The following is an 18,083-nucleotide window of genomic DNA, read 5'->3' as shown; positions in this document are numbered from 1 at the left end:
TCTCTCTCTCTCTCTCTCTCTCTCTCACTAGATAGAGTATAGCTCCTGTAGTTTCATGTGCACAATGGATAATTCATGGCAATAGACATAATATCCAAAGCAGAGTCTCAGAACTTATGCCTCTAGATAATATGGAAATCAAAGTTCTATTTGTCTGCTTTGCACCTGTTGAATCCAATTTTACCACCCTAGGACTTCCTTACACGCTGTGATGAAGTGACAAGAACCTTAACGTTTTAAGAATGGATTTAAGGGCAAACTTTATAGGCCTAATTGTCCAGTATATACAACACCCCATGAACAATGCATATAAAGTATACACAGTATGTATCATAGTATAGTATTGCTTTAGAACTGTATACTTGACACTCCGTGAATCCATATGCCTTACTGGGCTCATTTTCTGATGCTTGTTTCCATTTTTATAAATTAACGGCATAAGCAACACGCGAGTGTAGTAGTCCATGGCTTATGAAAATTGAGAATGATATACAGTATACCACCAGTTTGTTGAAGGTGATAGCGTGAAGGGGATGATCAGTAGGCATATTCAATTATTTTAGGATAGGCTTTTACCTCAAATGGTTCTCGATCTGCATGTAATGTGAGGAATTGTGTTGCCTATGAAATTGCTTCAGCTTGAACAATTTCAGCATCGAATGAGCAGTGCTCATATTTAAAGTGGTTTCGGATTCTTTCGTAACACTTCTTAGATAACGATTTATTCTGTCCACTATACATCAACAGCCTCGTTTATAATTTTAATGAAAATTATGTTGATACTAAAATCGGTGGGGAGGTGATCTGCAGTCCTACCAGACCCAGGTTCTAATCCCCGCTGGGGCAGGGCACAGTTTAACCCGCCCTGTCGTGCCCAATTTTCCACCACTGACTCCCCTCAATCCCGACCAATTTTGGATTTTTTTTTTTTTTTTTTGCTCAAACCTCCGCTTTTGGTGAGAAACATCGAAAATTCATAGAGAAATCGCTCACCTGAGGTTTAAAATTCACGATACAGCTAGCAGTACTGCTTACCTGCTATCAGGCTGGCTCCAAAGAAAACGAGTTCTATGGGAGGGTAACTATTCCACACCACTCATAAACGGTATTTATTTATTTATTTGATACGAATTTATATGTAATATGAGAGAATATTGGTTTTCACACAGTAATATAGGCAATATGAGCATTGTTTCACTCACGAACACATCGACATACCTAACCTTTTTTGGCGACATTACCTGATCATCATTTCTGACTGTTTCTTCCTCTAATGCTACGTAAACTTTGTCCTCCACATTGTCATCGATTGGAGAATCACTCTGGCCCTGAATGTCTTTATTGGCCAGGTCACTGATAACAGGTGAATTGCCGAGACAATGGCGTGCGGGGGGGGGGTTATGCTGGGTAAGGCATTGTCCCTGCCTGGCATCTTGTAGAGGAAGGTGTCCCGTGTATACGTACCAAAAATCACGCGCGAAAATTGAAAATTGCGCAAATTATGAACCTTCCAATTGCACGAAAACTGCTACGTCGATGGGACTAGCTGTGACAAAACGTTGCGATGTGCCCATACATCGACGGGACGCCTTGGGTTAAGGATCTGAATTTCATAAAAATAATACTTTACCAGAAGACCTGCCGACATGTAAAAATACCCCCGCTAATACCAATACACCTCTCCTATATCAGACAGCCCTAGCATTTATTCAGTATGGACAGTGGGTATCAGCGCCGAAGTGGTGACATGTAAGGGGTATGGTATGTAGGAGGACTACTGGCCCTTGAGAGCAGGCTGTGAAGCCTATGCCCAGATTCGGACTCACACAAAAAAAGTAAATCATAAAAGGCAGTGATAATTCTGTTCAAAACAAAGTGCTTTGTAGGCAGTGCTACGAAGCCTCTGATGCCACTATGAATGCGGCCCTAAGGCTAAGCAGATCAGGGATACCAGCCACGCATGAGAGCTCAGTTTATTTTCAGATCTTTCGTCCAGTGTGTCAATGTTTCTCACTCAGAAAGTTCTGATTTTTTTTTTTTTGTGGGTGTACAATGCTACCTATGAAACTGGTATGCCAGATTACTTCAGTTTGCAATACATAGTACGTTTTATTAATATTGCTAGCTGAACAGAGTCAGCAACAAAAATCCTGCACGGCTCACAATCGTAGTTTGACCCTGAAGCATGTGAAATTTGAGGAATGAAGCAGTTGATACCAGTTTATTCCCCACCCAATAGATATTGTACCAAAGTTACGGGAGAGGGGAGCGGCGAGGGGAGGGGGTATAGCTATGAAGTGATCCGAAGGAAAGGTCAACAGTTTTATTGATAAAGGCTTTTTACAAGTATTATATAACTTAGAGTTCACATGCAAAAACGACCTATCAGAGCAAGATGACCGAAGAACTACTGGTTCTTAGAGACAAAAAGTAACATCAGCATCAAAACTGAATGTGCCAACATGTGTTTTAACAATTCAAAGGTCAGAAGATACCTGGCAGACCAATCCATACAGTACTTTATAATACTCAACACGAGGCAAAATCATTGTTTGACACAGTATTAAGATGGGTGTCCATGCAAACCACCTAACCCCCAGCTCCCCTAACTGTACTTTGTGGTGTGCAGATGCGGGTGTGGTTGCTGCTGGTGGCTGCGGTGGCATGTGTGTCACCTGTGCAGGCAGGTCGTATCCTCTTCCTCAGTCCTGTAGCGTCAAAGAGCCACAAGAACTTTTTTATGGGCATCGTCAACGCACTGGCAGACCATGGCAATCAGGTGACTTATTACACACACACATGAGAGAGAGAGAGAGAGAGAGAGAGAGAGAGAGAGAGAGAGAGAGTTTTCCTCATGCAGTATTACCCCCTTTATCCACTGTTTTGGAACCTCAGGCGGTGTGGATGGTAGTAAATGCATCTGCCAATCCTCCTCATATAAATATAATCCCACAGACTACCACTTACCCTCAGAGCCATTACACAAAATTTTTACACACTTCTCTTCCAACACTCTCAAAACTTTCTACATTATTGCCTACCTATGAACTATTGGGCAGGGGCGCGTGATTTCTCCAGCAATAAGAACTGTTGTTCTTTCGCCCTGTGCAATACAAGAGTTCTACTGCTGAAGTGCAAGAGGAGGGTTGTATATGAACCACTCTGAAGAGTAACTAGCTATCTATCTGTTGCCAAACTCCTTAATCGCGCAAGGGCGACCACAAACAAATCGTCTCCATTTTGCCCTGTTCCTCTCCATTTGACTCCCCCCCCCCAGCTTACACCCAACTCACTCATATACCTCTCCACTTCATCTCTCCATCTCATTCTCGACCTCCCCCCTCTTCTTCCACCATCTAGATCACTTACATACACACTTCTTGTACATCTCTCACTCTCCATCATCTCATGACCAAAACACATTAATGTACTTCTCCTAACGCGTTCTATTACATCCACACCACAACGCTCCTTCACTTCCCTATTCGTAAGTCTGTCTCTCCATGTAACTCCACGTGCTCCTCTCAAATAATTCATTTCCACTGCCCTTTCTCTTGACATGTTTTTTTCCCAGCATAGTCCAAGCTTCACTTCCATATGTTAGACACGGTATCACAATACTATCATGCAGCAACTTTCTTACTTCCATGCTCGCTTCCCTATTTCTTCTCACTGATTTCAAAGAACCGGCAACCTTTCTTCCTTGTATCTTTTCAAGCACTTCATCCTCCAAACTTTCATTCTTGCTCAACACACTGCCCAAATACTTAAATGCACTCACAATTTCCATTTCCTCTTCATCCAACCTCAAGGTACATTCAGTGACTTCATTTCTCTAAAGGATCTTAATTGTTCTCTTCCCTACGTTCACCTTTGGATTCTATTTCTTACACACTCTCCGAAACTCATTCACCGAACCTTGCAGTTCCCCTTCGTTTTCACTTAACAGTATTGAATCATCTGCAAACAACAGTACATGAAGTTTCCAAACCTGCTCTCCTTCATCAGGGCCACTCCAATATCCACTGACCTTCCTTGTATCACTTATAACCCCATCCATAAATAGACTGTACAACCATTGAGACATGACACAATCCTGTTGTAATCCAACCTTCAGATCGAAAAATTCACTCAGTTCATTATCCACACGCACTGCAGTCTTGGCATCCTCTTATACTCTTCACGTCATTCATTGACTTCCAACCTACTCCATATATTCTTGATATTTTCCACATTTCTCCTCTATCCACTGTCATATGGTTTCTCCAAATCAATGAAAGCCTCATACAACTCCTTATCCTTCTCTAGAAGCTCTTCCACTAACGATCTAAGAATGAATATCTGATCTACACAACCTGTTCCCCTCCTGAACCCTCTCTGTTCTTCTGCAACTAATTCCCCTGTTATTTCCTTTGCTCTGCCAGTAAGTATCCAACCTTATAATTTTCCTAGTAAACTAAGAAGACGAATACCCGAATGATTACCAGTAACTTCTTTTTCCCCTTCTCATTTGTATAAGCGAATAATTATACCTGACTTCTGACTTTCAATCGTCTGGGACTCTATCTTCCTCCCAGGCCAATCTGCACATCTTCTAAATCCATTCTACTACAATCTCTCCCCCATGCATCAACGTTTCACCACACACTCCATCAATTCCTGAGACTTTCCCCATTTTGATTTTCTTCACTGCTTTCACTACTTCCATTCTACTGATCTCTTCCTCTCTTCTCACCTCCATCCTTCTCCCAGCCTTTCCTCAGGCATTTATACTCGCATTACTTTCTCCATGTTTAACAATTCTTTAAAATGTACTCTCCGTCTGATCACTTTTTCTCCCTCCACTATCAATCTACCTTTTTTGTCTTTCCCTCTCCTACCAACTTTTTTATCGCTCTTTCTAACTTTTTTTTTACCTCTTTCCAGAATATTCTCTTTCATTCCCTCTACTTTACACTCAAATTCCTTTCTAATTCTTCAACCACTCTCTCCTTACTCTCCCTTATTAATCTCTTCACCTTTCGTTTCCTCTCCACGAATAACTTCCCCTTCAGTCTCTCAACTTCTCCCGTGCCTCTGCTTTCCATCCTCTCACTATGTGCATTATTGTTCTGTGCCACAGCTTGTCTCACATCTTCATACCACTATGCTGTTCCTTGCACCCCTTTTCGTCTTGAATAGTAGCAAAAACTGTAATATCAGTCATTATCCTTGCCTTCTTAAATACTGTAATTATACCATTGAATATATAATCAGGAATGGTAAATTTTGACACTGCAGTATTTGATTATATACATGCCCTTGTAAATGTAAACCAGGTAATTATTCCTCCAACACCAGTGAATGCAGAGGCGGAGCCAGGAATCATTTTGAGGTGTTGCCCACGTCATTTTCCCAAGAAATGAGTGTTCGACATCCCCTTGCTCTTTTTAACTAAGCAACATTTCTCAGCAAGGATGGTTTGTGTTGCAGAAATAAACATAATAACAAGTAAAAAATGCGTTATACTGTATATATGCACAGTACTGGGTATTACCTTACTGTGATAAGTCAAGGGTGTTGCCCTGGCAGCTTGAGAGACATCCCTGGATCCACTCATCGGATTGACACCATCTGTATTTTAATTCTGCAACTCCAAGATTATTGTATGTTTGGGAAAGATCTTTCCAAGTGCAAGTGGTAGTGGTGGAAGTTCCTAATCATTTGAAATCAAAGAATCAATCCTAAATCTAATAATATGACTTTCGATGAGCAAGAATGGATTAAGGTAAAATGGCATTACTGCAGTGAATAGGTTATAAAGGCTGCATAGAAATTCAACTCATCTTTTATCAACAGTAATAGATGTATGTGATAATTTTTTCCTTTCCATTTTTTATGGCCTTACATCGTTATTAGTCATCAGAAGTCCAAATTCCCAGGACTAAACATGTAAGGCAATAATAATCAGTTGTCTTCCCCTGAATGGCATTATGTAAGCAATAAATTACAATGACCCATTGGATTTACTAAGTAATAGGGGAAAATGAGGTCATTTTTAAGAGAGGTAGTCAAAATTGTCTAGCAATCAGGTATTTACGTATAAAGTCTGAAATATACAAATAACGAATGATGTTATTCAGTTGTGTTATTCTGCAGATCACAGTAGTGTCTGCTTACCAACCGTCAAATCTTCGTGAGAACGTGCGAGAGGTTGTGCTGCCCGACGTGGACGTTTCGAGAATCGCTCCCAACACGTCTGATAGTAAAATGACGGCACCACTTACCTTCATCCGGGAGATACCTGGAATCTGTTCTGATGCCTTAGAAAAGGAAGAAATGCAAAATCTTTTAACCGAAGAGTTTGATCTTATAATGCTCTCTGCAGCGTTCTCTGACTGTTTTCTGTCAGTTGTTCACCGAATGAAGGTAAATTTTCTTTTATGTATTCTCTTATTATTTGTGCCATGTTTCTTACGTGAATCAGTAATTTCACATTTACCACCCTAGATGCATTACTGAAAAGTAGACCGTGAAGCAGTGCTTAAAGTGGCAATTATTTCCAGCAAAACATTATAAATTATAAAGCATAAAAACTTCATAATCAAGGAATTGTTAATGACTAAGTGTGGCAATTACACACACACACACACACACACACACACACACACACACACTTAAAACAAGATTTACGCAGTCCATGGTGAGACTGCACATTAAAAAAAAAAGATTTTAACAGTAAGGTTAAACAAAAAGGAACTATCTTCAGTGACCTGATGAGCAATCGTTCATAAGAAAATCGCTCAGAACTCTCCAAGAGCTCTGTGTGATTTGTTTTTCTTTTGAATAACAAATATTACCAGTTTTCATCCTTTGTCTTCATACAACAGCACACAATTGAGTATATTGCAGTGCAGTATGTTGTGTTGATTACCAGGTGTGTCTGAGATCATTTCTTATTAACTGATATAAGCTGGTATACATTCAGTTGCAGCTTCTGTTGTTGTCTATTGTTGTATTTTGATTTGTTTTAATACTGCCTCATATGTTTATTTCCTCCACAGGTGCCTTTCATATATGTTTTTCCAGCTGGACTGGTCAGTCCTTTTTCTGATATCACAGGAAATCCAAGTTTCCCTTCTTTTGTTCCTATCAAGTTCCTTCCTTTCACACATCCAATGACCTTTACACAACGGGCTGTCAATACCCTCTCAGAGGTCATATATGGGATTTTTAATGAACTTTTCACGCGTAGGTACGTGATATTTTTATTATGTTTGTTAATATTGTTTTCTGAAATATCTTGTTTACAATGTTAGATGTGAAACAATTAAGGAGTCTTTAAATATTAAATACCTTAATCTTATATATCAAGCTGTACAGGTCAGTGCTCTGCGGTGTACTGTTGCTCTATTGTACTGAATGTATGAGTGCAAACTGTAGTATGAAGAACGTTATGTGATATTATAAGAGTTTCCTGTAGGAACGGAAAATGATGGTGTTAGCTGGTTGTTGATCATATGTGGACGCTGAGAGCTGATAATGTGTATAATGCCAACACTGCAATAATGCCATTATATCTCACTCTGCCTCAAAATACCTGAAATGTAAACTTATGAGAAATCTCTTGTTGTATAAGGCTAGGAAACACTCTCCATTAAAGTCATGCTATTATGAAAAATTCCCCATAAGTTAAGAAAACTGTCAAGTAATAGCAAAACTAAAATCAGTATTGGGTCATCAGAGTGAAGTAGTTAATACTTAGATGATGCTGTTTAAGAAAAAATATTTTTACTGTGCTGTGTAAATTCTGGCATTGCAGTATTGAGAATGAGTGTCGCCGTCGAGGTCTGTGCCCAGAAGATATGCCCAGTATGCATACCATCCGCTACAATTCCAGTATCGTACTCATTAACAGGTAAGGTGTAATGTACTTCACTGGGAAGCGCTCATTTCTTCTTGTCTGTCTATTATTTTCACTTCACCTTGGCTTAAAATTTCAATCTTTCAAATCTTGAATGTTGAATAAAATGTTACTCATGAGGAGGTGCTATGGAAAGGGTAAGAGATTTGCTTTCTGTCACCAAGATATGTAAAATAACTGGAAACGGAAAAAATCGTCGCCAAGTTATGATGGGTGAATCGTAATCCCAAATTATCTAGGGTGGCCATGACAAACACATCCAAAGTTTTCTGTCATTAGTAAAATGAACATTTTACCACTGAAGCACACATTGTGTCTTCTGAAACCACTCATACCTTCAGTAACTTCTTCGATAACACATAAGTTATCTTCTGTCTCAACAGTGTGAAAACAGTTGACTTGCCACATCGACCAATTGTCCCAGCTGTTGTACATGCAGGGGGCATCCACTGTCAACCTTCACAGCCTCTCCCTAAGGTAAAAAGGACTCAGTGTACTTATGCTTATAACGAAGTTTTAGTTTTCGCCACGGAAAAAGAAAAACAGTTCAGTATTTGAGTAAACTATGAAGCATTTCAAAGCATAAACATCTCTAACGTTACTTAATAATTAGACTTCTTACAAAACTTCATTAATCATTAGTATGTAACCCACACTATGGTAGCATATCTGTACCCAAGACTCTCTTGTTTAGCATTTTAGATATATGCCATCCCATCATCTGAGGCCTATAAGACAAAGTAGTAATAATGCCACTCTTCTTTCTACAGGCACTGTATCAACTTTTTGTATTGTCTTAAGTTATGGCAGCAGTCACTGCTTTCTTTCACAGTCTGTTTTATGGTTGTCAGTTTCATAATATTATAGATAGATATGAGTGATTCAAATCCACATAGCACCATATATATATATATATATATATATATATATATATATATATATATATATATATATATATAGAGAGAGAGAGAGAGAGAGAGAGAGAGAGAGAGAGAAATGGATGATAGATAGATAGATATCATCATTATCAGTCATTACAAGTCCACTGAAGAACAAAGTCCTTGCACAAACTTCTCCACGAATTCATTGAGCCAATCTATGCCAATTTTCCCCTGCAAATTCCTTAATTTCATCTCGCCACCTCCTGTCTGGCCTTTTCTGCTACGCTTACAGTCTCTTGGTGTCCAGTCAGTCAACCTCTTCCTTCATCAGTCATCCCTTTTTCTTGTTACATGGCCTGCCCACCTCCATTTTTGTTCTTTCATAACTTCTATAATGCCTTTGACTTTGGTCTGCTCTCTAACCCAAGTTGGTCTTTTCCTGTCTCCTAAAGATATTCCCAACATTGAAGTTTCCATTGCTCTCTGAGAAAGGATTAGTTTCTTTTCCATCGATTTTGTCAGTTTCCAAGTCTTACAACCATAAGTCATAGCTGGAATTATACATTCGTTTTTAGTTTTTTTGTTTCATACAAACTGGCATGCTATTTTTCGTAATATCTCTATGTTTACAGAAAGCTTTCCATCCAATTGTAATTCATCTTTGTATTTCACTATCATGATCTTTCGTTAATTTTATTATTTGCCCCAAGTAATTGCACTCTTCGACCTCCTCAAGACTTTCTTCGCTTTTCTAATGACGCTACTTAGTGTATTTGGATTAAACATTAGTTTTACTCCAGTTCATCTTTATCCCTGATAGAGATTTTCTCTGTTCAGGCCATTTAACATTTCTTGCAATGCCTCTGTTGTTTCTGAGATTAGGACAATGTCATATGCAAATCTCAAATGGTTTAACTTTTCTCCATCTATGTTCTACACCTTTGTTCTTCCAGTCTAGCCTTCTGAAAATACTATCTAGGCATGTTGTAAATAAATTTGTGAAATTGTATTTCCCTGACGCACGCTCTTCTCAGTCTTATTTTTCTCTGAGTCCTTATATATTTTAACTGTAGCAGTTCCCTCTTTTTATATATTTCCAAGCAGTTTTACAATGTTCTCTTTCACTCCTTGTTCTCGCAATGAATTTATAATTGCTGTGCTCCACTGATTCAAATGCCTTTTCGTAATCAACAAAACTTAAGCACAGTGGTTTATTACAATCTATATTTTCTCAGTTAGCAAATTCATTGTGTGTAGATGATAAGTATTGGAATCTTCGCTTCGGAATCCTGAATGTTCACAAGGTTGGATTTCCGCCAAATTTGTTATTATTCTGTTCCTAAGGACTTTAGTGAAGAGTTTGTAAATGACTGATAATAAGCTAACGGGTCGATATTTACTACGATCTTTTAAGTCACCCTTTTTGGTAAAGTAAATTAACTATTGCATTACACAATGTTTGGGGAATTTTTTTCTTTCTTATACTTTTAGTTAATAAGTGAGCAAGCCTGATTTTTACTTCTACTCCTGCATCCAACAGTAAATCTGCTGCTATTCCATCTTCTCACTGAGCTTTCCCCCTTTTCGTATTTTTAAGGGAAATGTTTACTTCGTCTGGTGTTACCTCAGGTATTTCACTTGTATCAACTGAAAAGTTAGCTATTGGTACTACGGTCATTGATGCATATAGTTCTTGGTAAAATTCTTCAACTCTCTTCACCATCTTATCTCTGCATTTAATGACTTCACCGTTTTTTTCTTACAATGATGTAATTTGTTGCTTTCCGAGTTCCATTTTACGTCGGATCTGTTTCAGACTTTTTTCTTTTTTAATGGTTCCTTAGATCTGATCCAGGTTTCTCTCTCTCTCTCTCTCTCTCTCTTTTTTCCCCTCTGGTTCTCATGTTTATGAGCTTATTTAATTTCGCTAATTCTATTTCTTCTTTATTTGTTTTCGTTTTCATTTCATTTCCTTTTCTCATAAGCTGGATATATATATATATATATATATATATATATATATATATATATATATATATATATATATATATATATATATATATATATATTGTTAGGGAACAGAGAAAACTGCCCCGCAAAGTTCCAGGTTCAAAAGAAAGAGCTAGGTAAAATTACAAGTTAAAGTTTAATGCTCAAACTAACAACAAAACATTCAGGACTCATAAGGATAATGTAATGGCAAAAAACAGTTAAATATATGGTTAACTGCAATAGCCTCTATTAACACGAAATTAGCAAGAGTAAATTTATCTAAGTCAACCCTGATAAAATGACAATCCACTGGATAATGCTCAGTTAATGCAAGATAAATTATTACAGATACAAACTATTATGAACAATGGCTGACATGAAACTTTACATTAATCACAAAAACCCCACTAGGCCTAAGAATTAACACCTTATGCTACACAGTAGAAGAAAAAATGCAATAACACTTATACTCAAATTACACAGCTGCTAGATGGTTGGAGACTTCCTGAGCACTCACAATAATAACAACTGTACAGGGGAGGACAGAGCTGTGAGCAAAATGAGGAGTAGATCTAAATGGCAATTAATGTAGAAACTGAGCTCATTATATAGAGGCCGGCAGAGCTTGATACAACTTGTAAGAAGGACGCGCAAATGAAGCCAGAGGGGACAAAGAGTTGACAATCCTGCCCTGAACAACAGAAAGAACGACTTACTCTACTATAAGGGAGGAGGGGGGGAGTGAGGTTGAACACGCTCGTGATCAAACATGCAGCATACTGTAAGTTAGAATTACACAAAGGATGATGAAATCATAGGCTATGTAACACCTCCCCACAAAGAAAAAGAAATTTACAAAGGAAATTTCTTATTACTCTAAAACAATCTGTCTAAAGTCTAGATAAGCAATCTGCAATAACATTTTTTTCCCCTTGACATGTTGTATGTCTAATGAATACTACTGAAGAAGTAGACTCCATCTTGTCAATCTCTGATTTTTATCTTTAAACTTACTAAGGAATTTCAGTGGGTTATGATCGGTATAAATGACTATGGGGTCAAAACCAGAACACAAATAAAATGAAAAATGCTGTAAACCCAAAATCAAGGCCAAAAGCTCTTTCTCAATAGTTGAGTAGTTCTTTTGAGGTGGAGTGAACTTCTTACTGTAATAAGATACAGGGTGTTCAATACCCTGATCATCCTCTTGCAGCAAAACAGCCACAGCTCCTGTATCACTTGCGTCAACAGCCATCTTAAAAGGCTTAGCAAAATTTGGAGTAGCGAGCACTGGCTGACTTAATAGGATAGCTTTAAGTTTGTTGAAAGAGGATTCACAGTTATCGGTCCAGACAAATTGAACTCCCTCTTTCAGCAGGTCTGTAAGTGGTGATACAAGAATTGAAAAGTTAAGAACAAATCTCCTGTAATAACCTACCATTCCCAAAAATCTCTGTAGCTCTTTCCTACTTTTAGGTCTGGGAAGATCACTTATAACCTGAACCTTAGCTCCTGGTGGTGCAACATGTCCATCACCAATTACGTACCCAAGGTACTGAACTTTAGCTTGACCAAACTCACACTTTGATAAATTAGCTACAAGATTAGCATGAGCCAAATGCTCAAGAATTTTACTGACATGGCATAGATGATCTTTCCAGCTGTCACTGAAGATTAATACATCATCAATATAAACAACACACCCTGCCAAACCCTCTGTTACAACATTCATGAGCTTCTGAATAGTGGCTGGTGCATTCTTCATACCATATGGCATTACAGAACATGCAAAAGTGTTTCCTAGTGTTACCAAACATGAGATCTCCCTAGCACGTTCAGTCATTGGTACTTGCCAGTATCCCTTTAACAAATCAAACTTACTTATGTACCTAGCCTTTCCGATCTTGTCTATGCAATCTTCCACGCGAGGGAGAGGGTAAGTGTCTGTTTTGGTTATCTGATTAACACGTCTGTAGTCAATGCAAAGCCGCTGTGACCCCCCTGGCTTAGGGACCAGAGTGACAGGAGAACTCCACTCGCTCTGACATGGCTCAATCATCTTGTGGTCCAACAGGTAGCCAAGCTCCTTCTGGATGAGAGGAACTTTCACTGGGTTCACACGGTAAGGAGGCAGTTTAATTGGCTTTGCGTCTCCAACATCGACATCATGCATCAATACAGTAGTTCTTCCTGGAGTGGCACGGAACACTTGCGGGTGCTCCTGCAGTAGTGCCGAAAACTCCTGCCTTTCCTCGGGAGCTAGATGAGAAAGCTTAGTCTGGAGATCAGTCATGATATCAGGATTCTTCCCCAAACTATCACTCAGGCTCATGCTGCATGGGAGAACTTCACTTGCAGACGCGGGTGGAACAGCTACAGTGCAGACTGGGTTATTTTCGTCCCGCCTGTGATATAACTTTAGCATGTTGATGTGACAAAGTTGCTTGTTCTGTCTACGATCTGGTGTGGCGATGACATAGTTGACATCACTGAGTTTCTTCTCCACGAAATAAGGACCACTAAACTTGGCTTGAAGAGGTTGCCCATGCACCGGTAGCAGAATCAAAACCTGATCTCCTGGCTGAAAGTGGCGTAACCTGGACTTCTTATCATACCAAGTCTTCATCTTCTCCTGAGCAGCTCCTAAATTCTCTCTTGCCAGCTGTAAAGCAGTGGACAGCCGTTCTTTGAACTTCATCACATACTCCAGCAGGTTGATGTCATCTTCCTCCGACAGCCAGCATTCCTTGAGTAACTTAAGGGGTCCTCTTACTTCATGGCCAAACAGTAGTTCAAAGGGTGAGAAGCCCAGTGATTCATTTGGAGATTCTCTTGCGGCAAACACAACGAATGGAAGACCTTTATCCCAGTCTTTCTGATGTTCCAAACAGTATTTCTTGAGCATCGATTTGAGTGTTTGATGATATCTCTCCAACGCTCCTTGGGTCTGGGGATGGTAAGCTGAAGACGTGATCTGGGTGATGCCCAACTCTTTCAAAGACTGCTTGAAAACGTTTGACATGAAATTACTTCCCCGGTCTGACTGTACCTCCTTGGGCAGACCAAACTTTGTGAAGAACCCTAGCATTTCCTTAACCACGTTCTTTGCTGAGATATTTCTAAGTGGAATGGCTTCAGGATAACGAGTAGCCATATCAATTAGGGTCAACACATAAGAAAATCCTGAAGAAGTCTTAGGAAGAGGGCCCACAATATCCACCAACACACGGGTGAATGGCGCCTCAAAAGGAGGAATGGGAACTAGAGGTGCAACCTTTTCGGTCTGATTACACTTCCCCACAACTTGACAGGTGTGACAAGACTTACAATACCAGGAAACATCTCTGAAGATACCTGGCCAGTAGAAGTGTTTCAAAATGCGTGCCACAGTCTTCCTCACTCCAAGGTGTCCTGCCAAACTGGAATCATGAGCCACTCTAATGATATCCTGCCTACAAACACGAGGGATGACAACTTGATGTACAACCTCCCATTCACAGTCGGCTGATGCTGTTGGGGGTCTCCACTTCCTCATAAGTACTCCTGACTTTATATAATAACAAGTAGAAGCACCAGCTGACTCTTCCTCACTGCAAGCTGAGTTAGCTAGACCTTTCAACTCAGGGTCAGCAACCTGCAACTCAACCAACTCTTGATGAGACAAATTATCAACACAACGCGGTACTGCCTCATCTGGTGAGTGGTCCAAATTAGCAAGAAAAGTGTCAGCTAGGGTAACATCATCATCATCATCATTATCCTCTAAATCACCAGTAACTTTAGGCTTAGCCCTAGTGACAGCACATGCAGAGAACACATCAGGGACATCACAGTCCTGGGCCGCAGCCACTGGCTCACTAGACAACTGAGGAGCTGGACACACTTGACTTCCACCAATATCATTTCCAAGTAAAAAAGTTACACCTGACATTGGGAGTGTCTCAACCAACCCAACCATAACGGAACCATTAACAAAACCAGACTCTAAATTCACTCTGCACAGAGGGACAGAGAAGTAATTATTCCCTACACCTTGTAAGATTACAGTTTCATCAGAGGAATTAACATTAGAGCCTAGAACACTGGTCAGCATAAGGGATTGGCAAGCACCTGTATCACGATATATTTTAACTGATTTCCTGTTATTACTGTCCAGAGGACTGACAAAACCATCAGACAGGAAATTAGCACATGAACTCTTGAGAGTGTCACCCACGTTACTGCTCAAAAGAGGAGCTCGATCATGAGAATTTAAGTTACCCCTCAAAGCAGGTTCAGTTAACTCAGTTAAAGAATTCTGGGAACTCTCAAGGGTGGACACTAGACCAATTGACTGAATATTTAAAGACTCCTTTTTGTTCACATCACGCTGTCTCCTGAAACATTTCTCCGTAGTATGACCAAGCTTACTACAATAAGTACATTTACGTTTCTGAAATCTAGAGGTGAAGCTGGTATTTACTTCCTGAGAAACATCATCTTTATTCTCTTTCCTGTTACCTGTACCCTGAGTAGAGGCAACGTACTTACTCTCAGCTTTCCTTTTTTCTTTAGAATATCTCTTGTGAGTGATAACATATTCATCAGCTAAAACTGCAGCATCAGACAAATTATCTATTCTTTTCTCATCAAGATATACTCTTACATCTTTACTAATACACCTTTTGAAATCCTCCAGCAAAATCATCTGCTTAAATCTGTCAAAATCAGAACCCACATTCTTAGAATTTAACCACTGCTCTAACAGATCTTCTTTGATTTTTGCATACTCAACATGGGATTGCTTACCTTGCTTATAAGTTGTCCTAAATTTTACTCTATAGGCTTCAGGAACAAGCTCATAGGCCTTAAGAATCAAGCTCTTAACTACATCATAATTATCAGATTGATTCTGAGGCAAAGATGCATAAGTTACTTGAGCTTTACCGGTGAGAACAGTTTGAAGGAGTACTGGCCAATACTTTTTTGGCCAATTAAAACCTGTAGCTACCCTCTCAAACAACTGAAAATACTTTGTTAAATCAGATTCATTAAATGGAGGGACAAGTTTAACATTTTTAGCCACATCAAAATCATCAGAGCTAGATGATCCAGTTCCACCTTGTTTCATGCGATACTCATGGTCTGCCTGAATCCTAGCAATTTCAATTTGTGCCTCCTGAATACGAGCCTGAGACTCAGCCTCCTTAGCACGTGCCTGAAACTCAGCCTCCTTAGCATTTGCCTGAAATTCAGCCTCCTTAACACGAGCCTCCTGTAGGGCTAGCTGTAACTTAGCTAATTCAATCTGCGTTTGCTCATTTGAAGGAGTTACATTAAACAAGCTTTCATTAATCATGTCAACAATTTGATCTTTAGAATGATGAGAGCGAACAGCAATTCCCAATTGTTTAGCAACAAGCTTAAGTTCATTCTTTGTTCTGTTTTCTACATCACACACTGTTTGCACATTTGACAAAAAATCTTTGGCTTCATCAAGCGTAGTAATAGTAGACATCATGAATAAATCACAGTCACAATATATCAAGCAATATCCTTATGATAATATCCTGAATATCCTGATAAGAGGTCGCCAAATTTATGTTACGGAACAGAGAAAACTGTCCCGCAAAGTTCCAGGTTCAAAACAAAGAGTTAGGTAAAATTACAAGTTAAAGTTTAATGCTCAAACTAACAACAAAACATTCAGGACTCATAAGGATAATGTAATGGCAAAAAACAGGTTAAATATATGGTTAACTGCAATAGCCTCTATTAACACGAAATTAGCAAGAGTAAATTTATCTAAGTCAGCTCTGATAAAATGACAATCCACTGGATAATGCTCAGTTAATGCAAGATAAATTATTACAGATACAAACTATTATGAACAATGGCTGACATGAAACTTTACATTAATCACAAAAACCCCACTAGGCCTAAGAATTAACACCTTATGCTACACAGTAGAAGAAAAAATGCAATAACACTTATACTCAAATTACACAGCTGCTAGATGGTTGGAGACTTCCTGAGCACTCACAATAATAACAACTGTACAGGGGAGGACAGAGATGTGAGCAAAATGAGGAGTAGATCTAAGTGGCAATTAATGTAGAAACTGAGCTCATTATATAGGGGCCGGCAGAGCTTGATACAACTTGTAAGAAGGACGCGCAAATGAAGCCAGAGGGGACAAAGAGTTGACAATCCTGCCCTGAACAACAGAAAGAACGACTTACTCTACTATAAGGGAGGAGGGGGGGAGTGAGGTTGAACACGCTCGTGATCAAACTTGCAGCATACTGTACGTTAGAATTACACAAAGGATGATGAAATCATAGGCTATCTAACAATATATATATATATATATATCACCATCTACTCACTCTAAGTAGTGCTGCTTTGAGTGTTTGCCCTTTCCTCTTTTCCTTACTTCCTCTTCTGTCCTTCATTCCTTCCTTCCTCTTCTTTCTGCCTACAGGAGACTTTACACTCCCTCTTTTGTCTTTTTTCCCTTCACTCTTTCCTCTTCCTTCTGCCTATGGGTGACTCTACACTTAGTGACAAGCCAAATGGTTTCCTGTACACCAGGAAACCATTTACCACGCTGGGTGGTTACCATATAACCAAATTATGGCCCCTGATGGTTTAATGGGTAATTTAGGTGCTTCAATAGGATTGAGCCGGTATAGGTTGTATCCAAGGGGTGGTTGGGGTTTATTACTCACAAATTGCCACTCAGAGATGAGTGAGGTTGGTCACTTCCATCTTAGATATCAGGACCAACTTGCCTGGCACCAGGCTTCTACACTCCTCATGGGGCGGAATAGGACTGGATGATATACTGTATATATATATATATATATATATATATATATATATATATATATATATATATATATATATATATATACCTAGGCTGCTTCCCCCAAGGAAAGGGAGGTAGCTGAGACAGGACGACACACTCCCCATTTACTCATCCATTCAAACACATTCATTCGCATCTTAGCCCCAAAGGCGAGAACGGACAGATCCTCACCGCAACACACCGCACAAGGGTCAACTGCGCAATGCAATCAGTGACATTCGCAGCAGGGCCCGACAGCATAACTGGTTTACCCCTGCCACATCATAACAGACCCATCCCCTTACCCACACCTGACCTGACTAGCTGATCAGACCAAATGCGGGAGAATATCCTCTCAGGGCTGCGTCATCACTTATTCATTCACAATTTCTCTCCATTTATTTCTGTCACGCACAGCCACTCTTCCTTGCTCAACAGACATCCCTCTCGCATCCAGTGCTCTCTTCACACTGTCCAT

At 39.5% G+C, this 18,083-nt stretch overlaps 1 protein-coding gene across 1 annotated transcript in view; it reads left to right on the top strand.

Moving 5' to 3' along the window:
• The first annotated feature begins 2,629 nt into the window (after positions 1–2,629).
• The window catches only part of LOC145401673 (UDP-glycosyltransferase UGT5-like), a 60,321-nt gene continuing 44,867 nt past the window's right edge, over positions 2,630–18,083 (top strand). The window contains exons 1-5 of the mRNA XM_080273862.1: positions 2,630–2,779; positions 6,139–6,408; positions 7,044–7,234; positions 7,802–7,897; positions 8,287–8,380. Coding sequence (XP_080129988.1) covers positions 2,630–2,779; positions 6,139–6,408; positions 7,044–7,234; positions 7,802–7,897; positions 8,287–8,380 — 801 coding nt within the window. The remainder of the gene's footprint in view (positions 2,780–6,138; positions 6,409–7,043; positions 7,235–7,801; positions 7,898–8,286; positions 8,381–18,083) is intronic.

This window comes from Coenobita brevimanus, chromosome 56, assembly GCF_032717465.1.
Source record: "Coenobita brevimanus isolate Jiangsu-jjx chromosome 56, ASM3271746v2, whole genome shotgun sequence".
Taxonomy (NCBI): Eukaryota; Metazoa; Arthropoda; class Malacostraca; order Decapoda; family Coenobitidae; genus Coenobita; species Coenobita brevimanus.
This window is presented reverse-complemented; position numbering and strand designations above follow the sequence as displayed.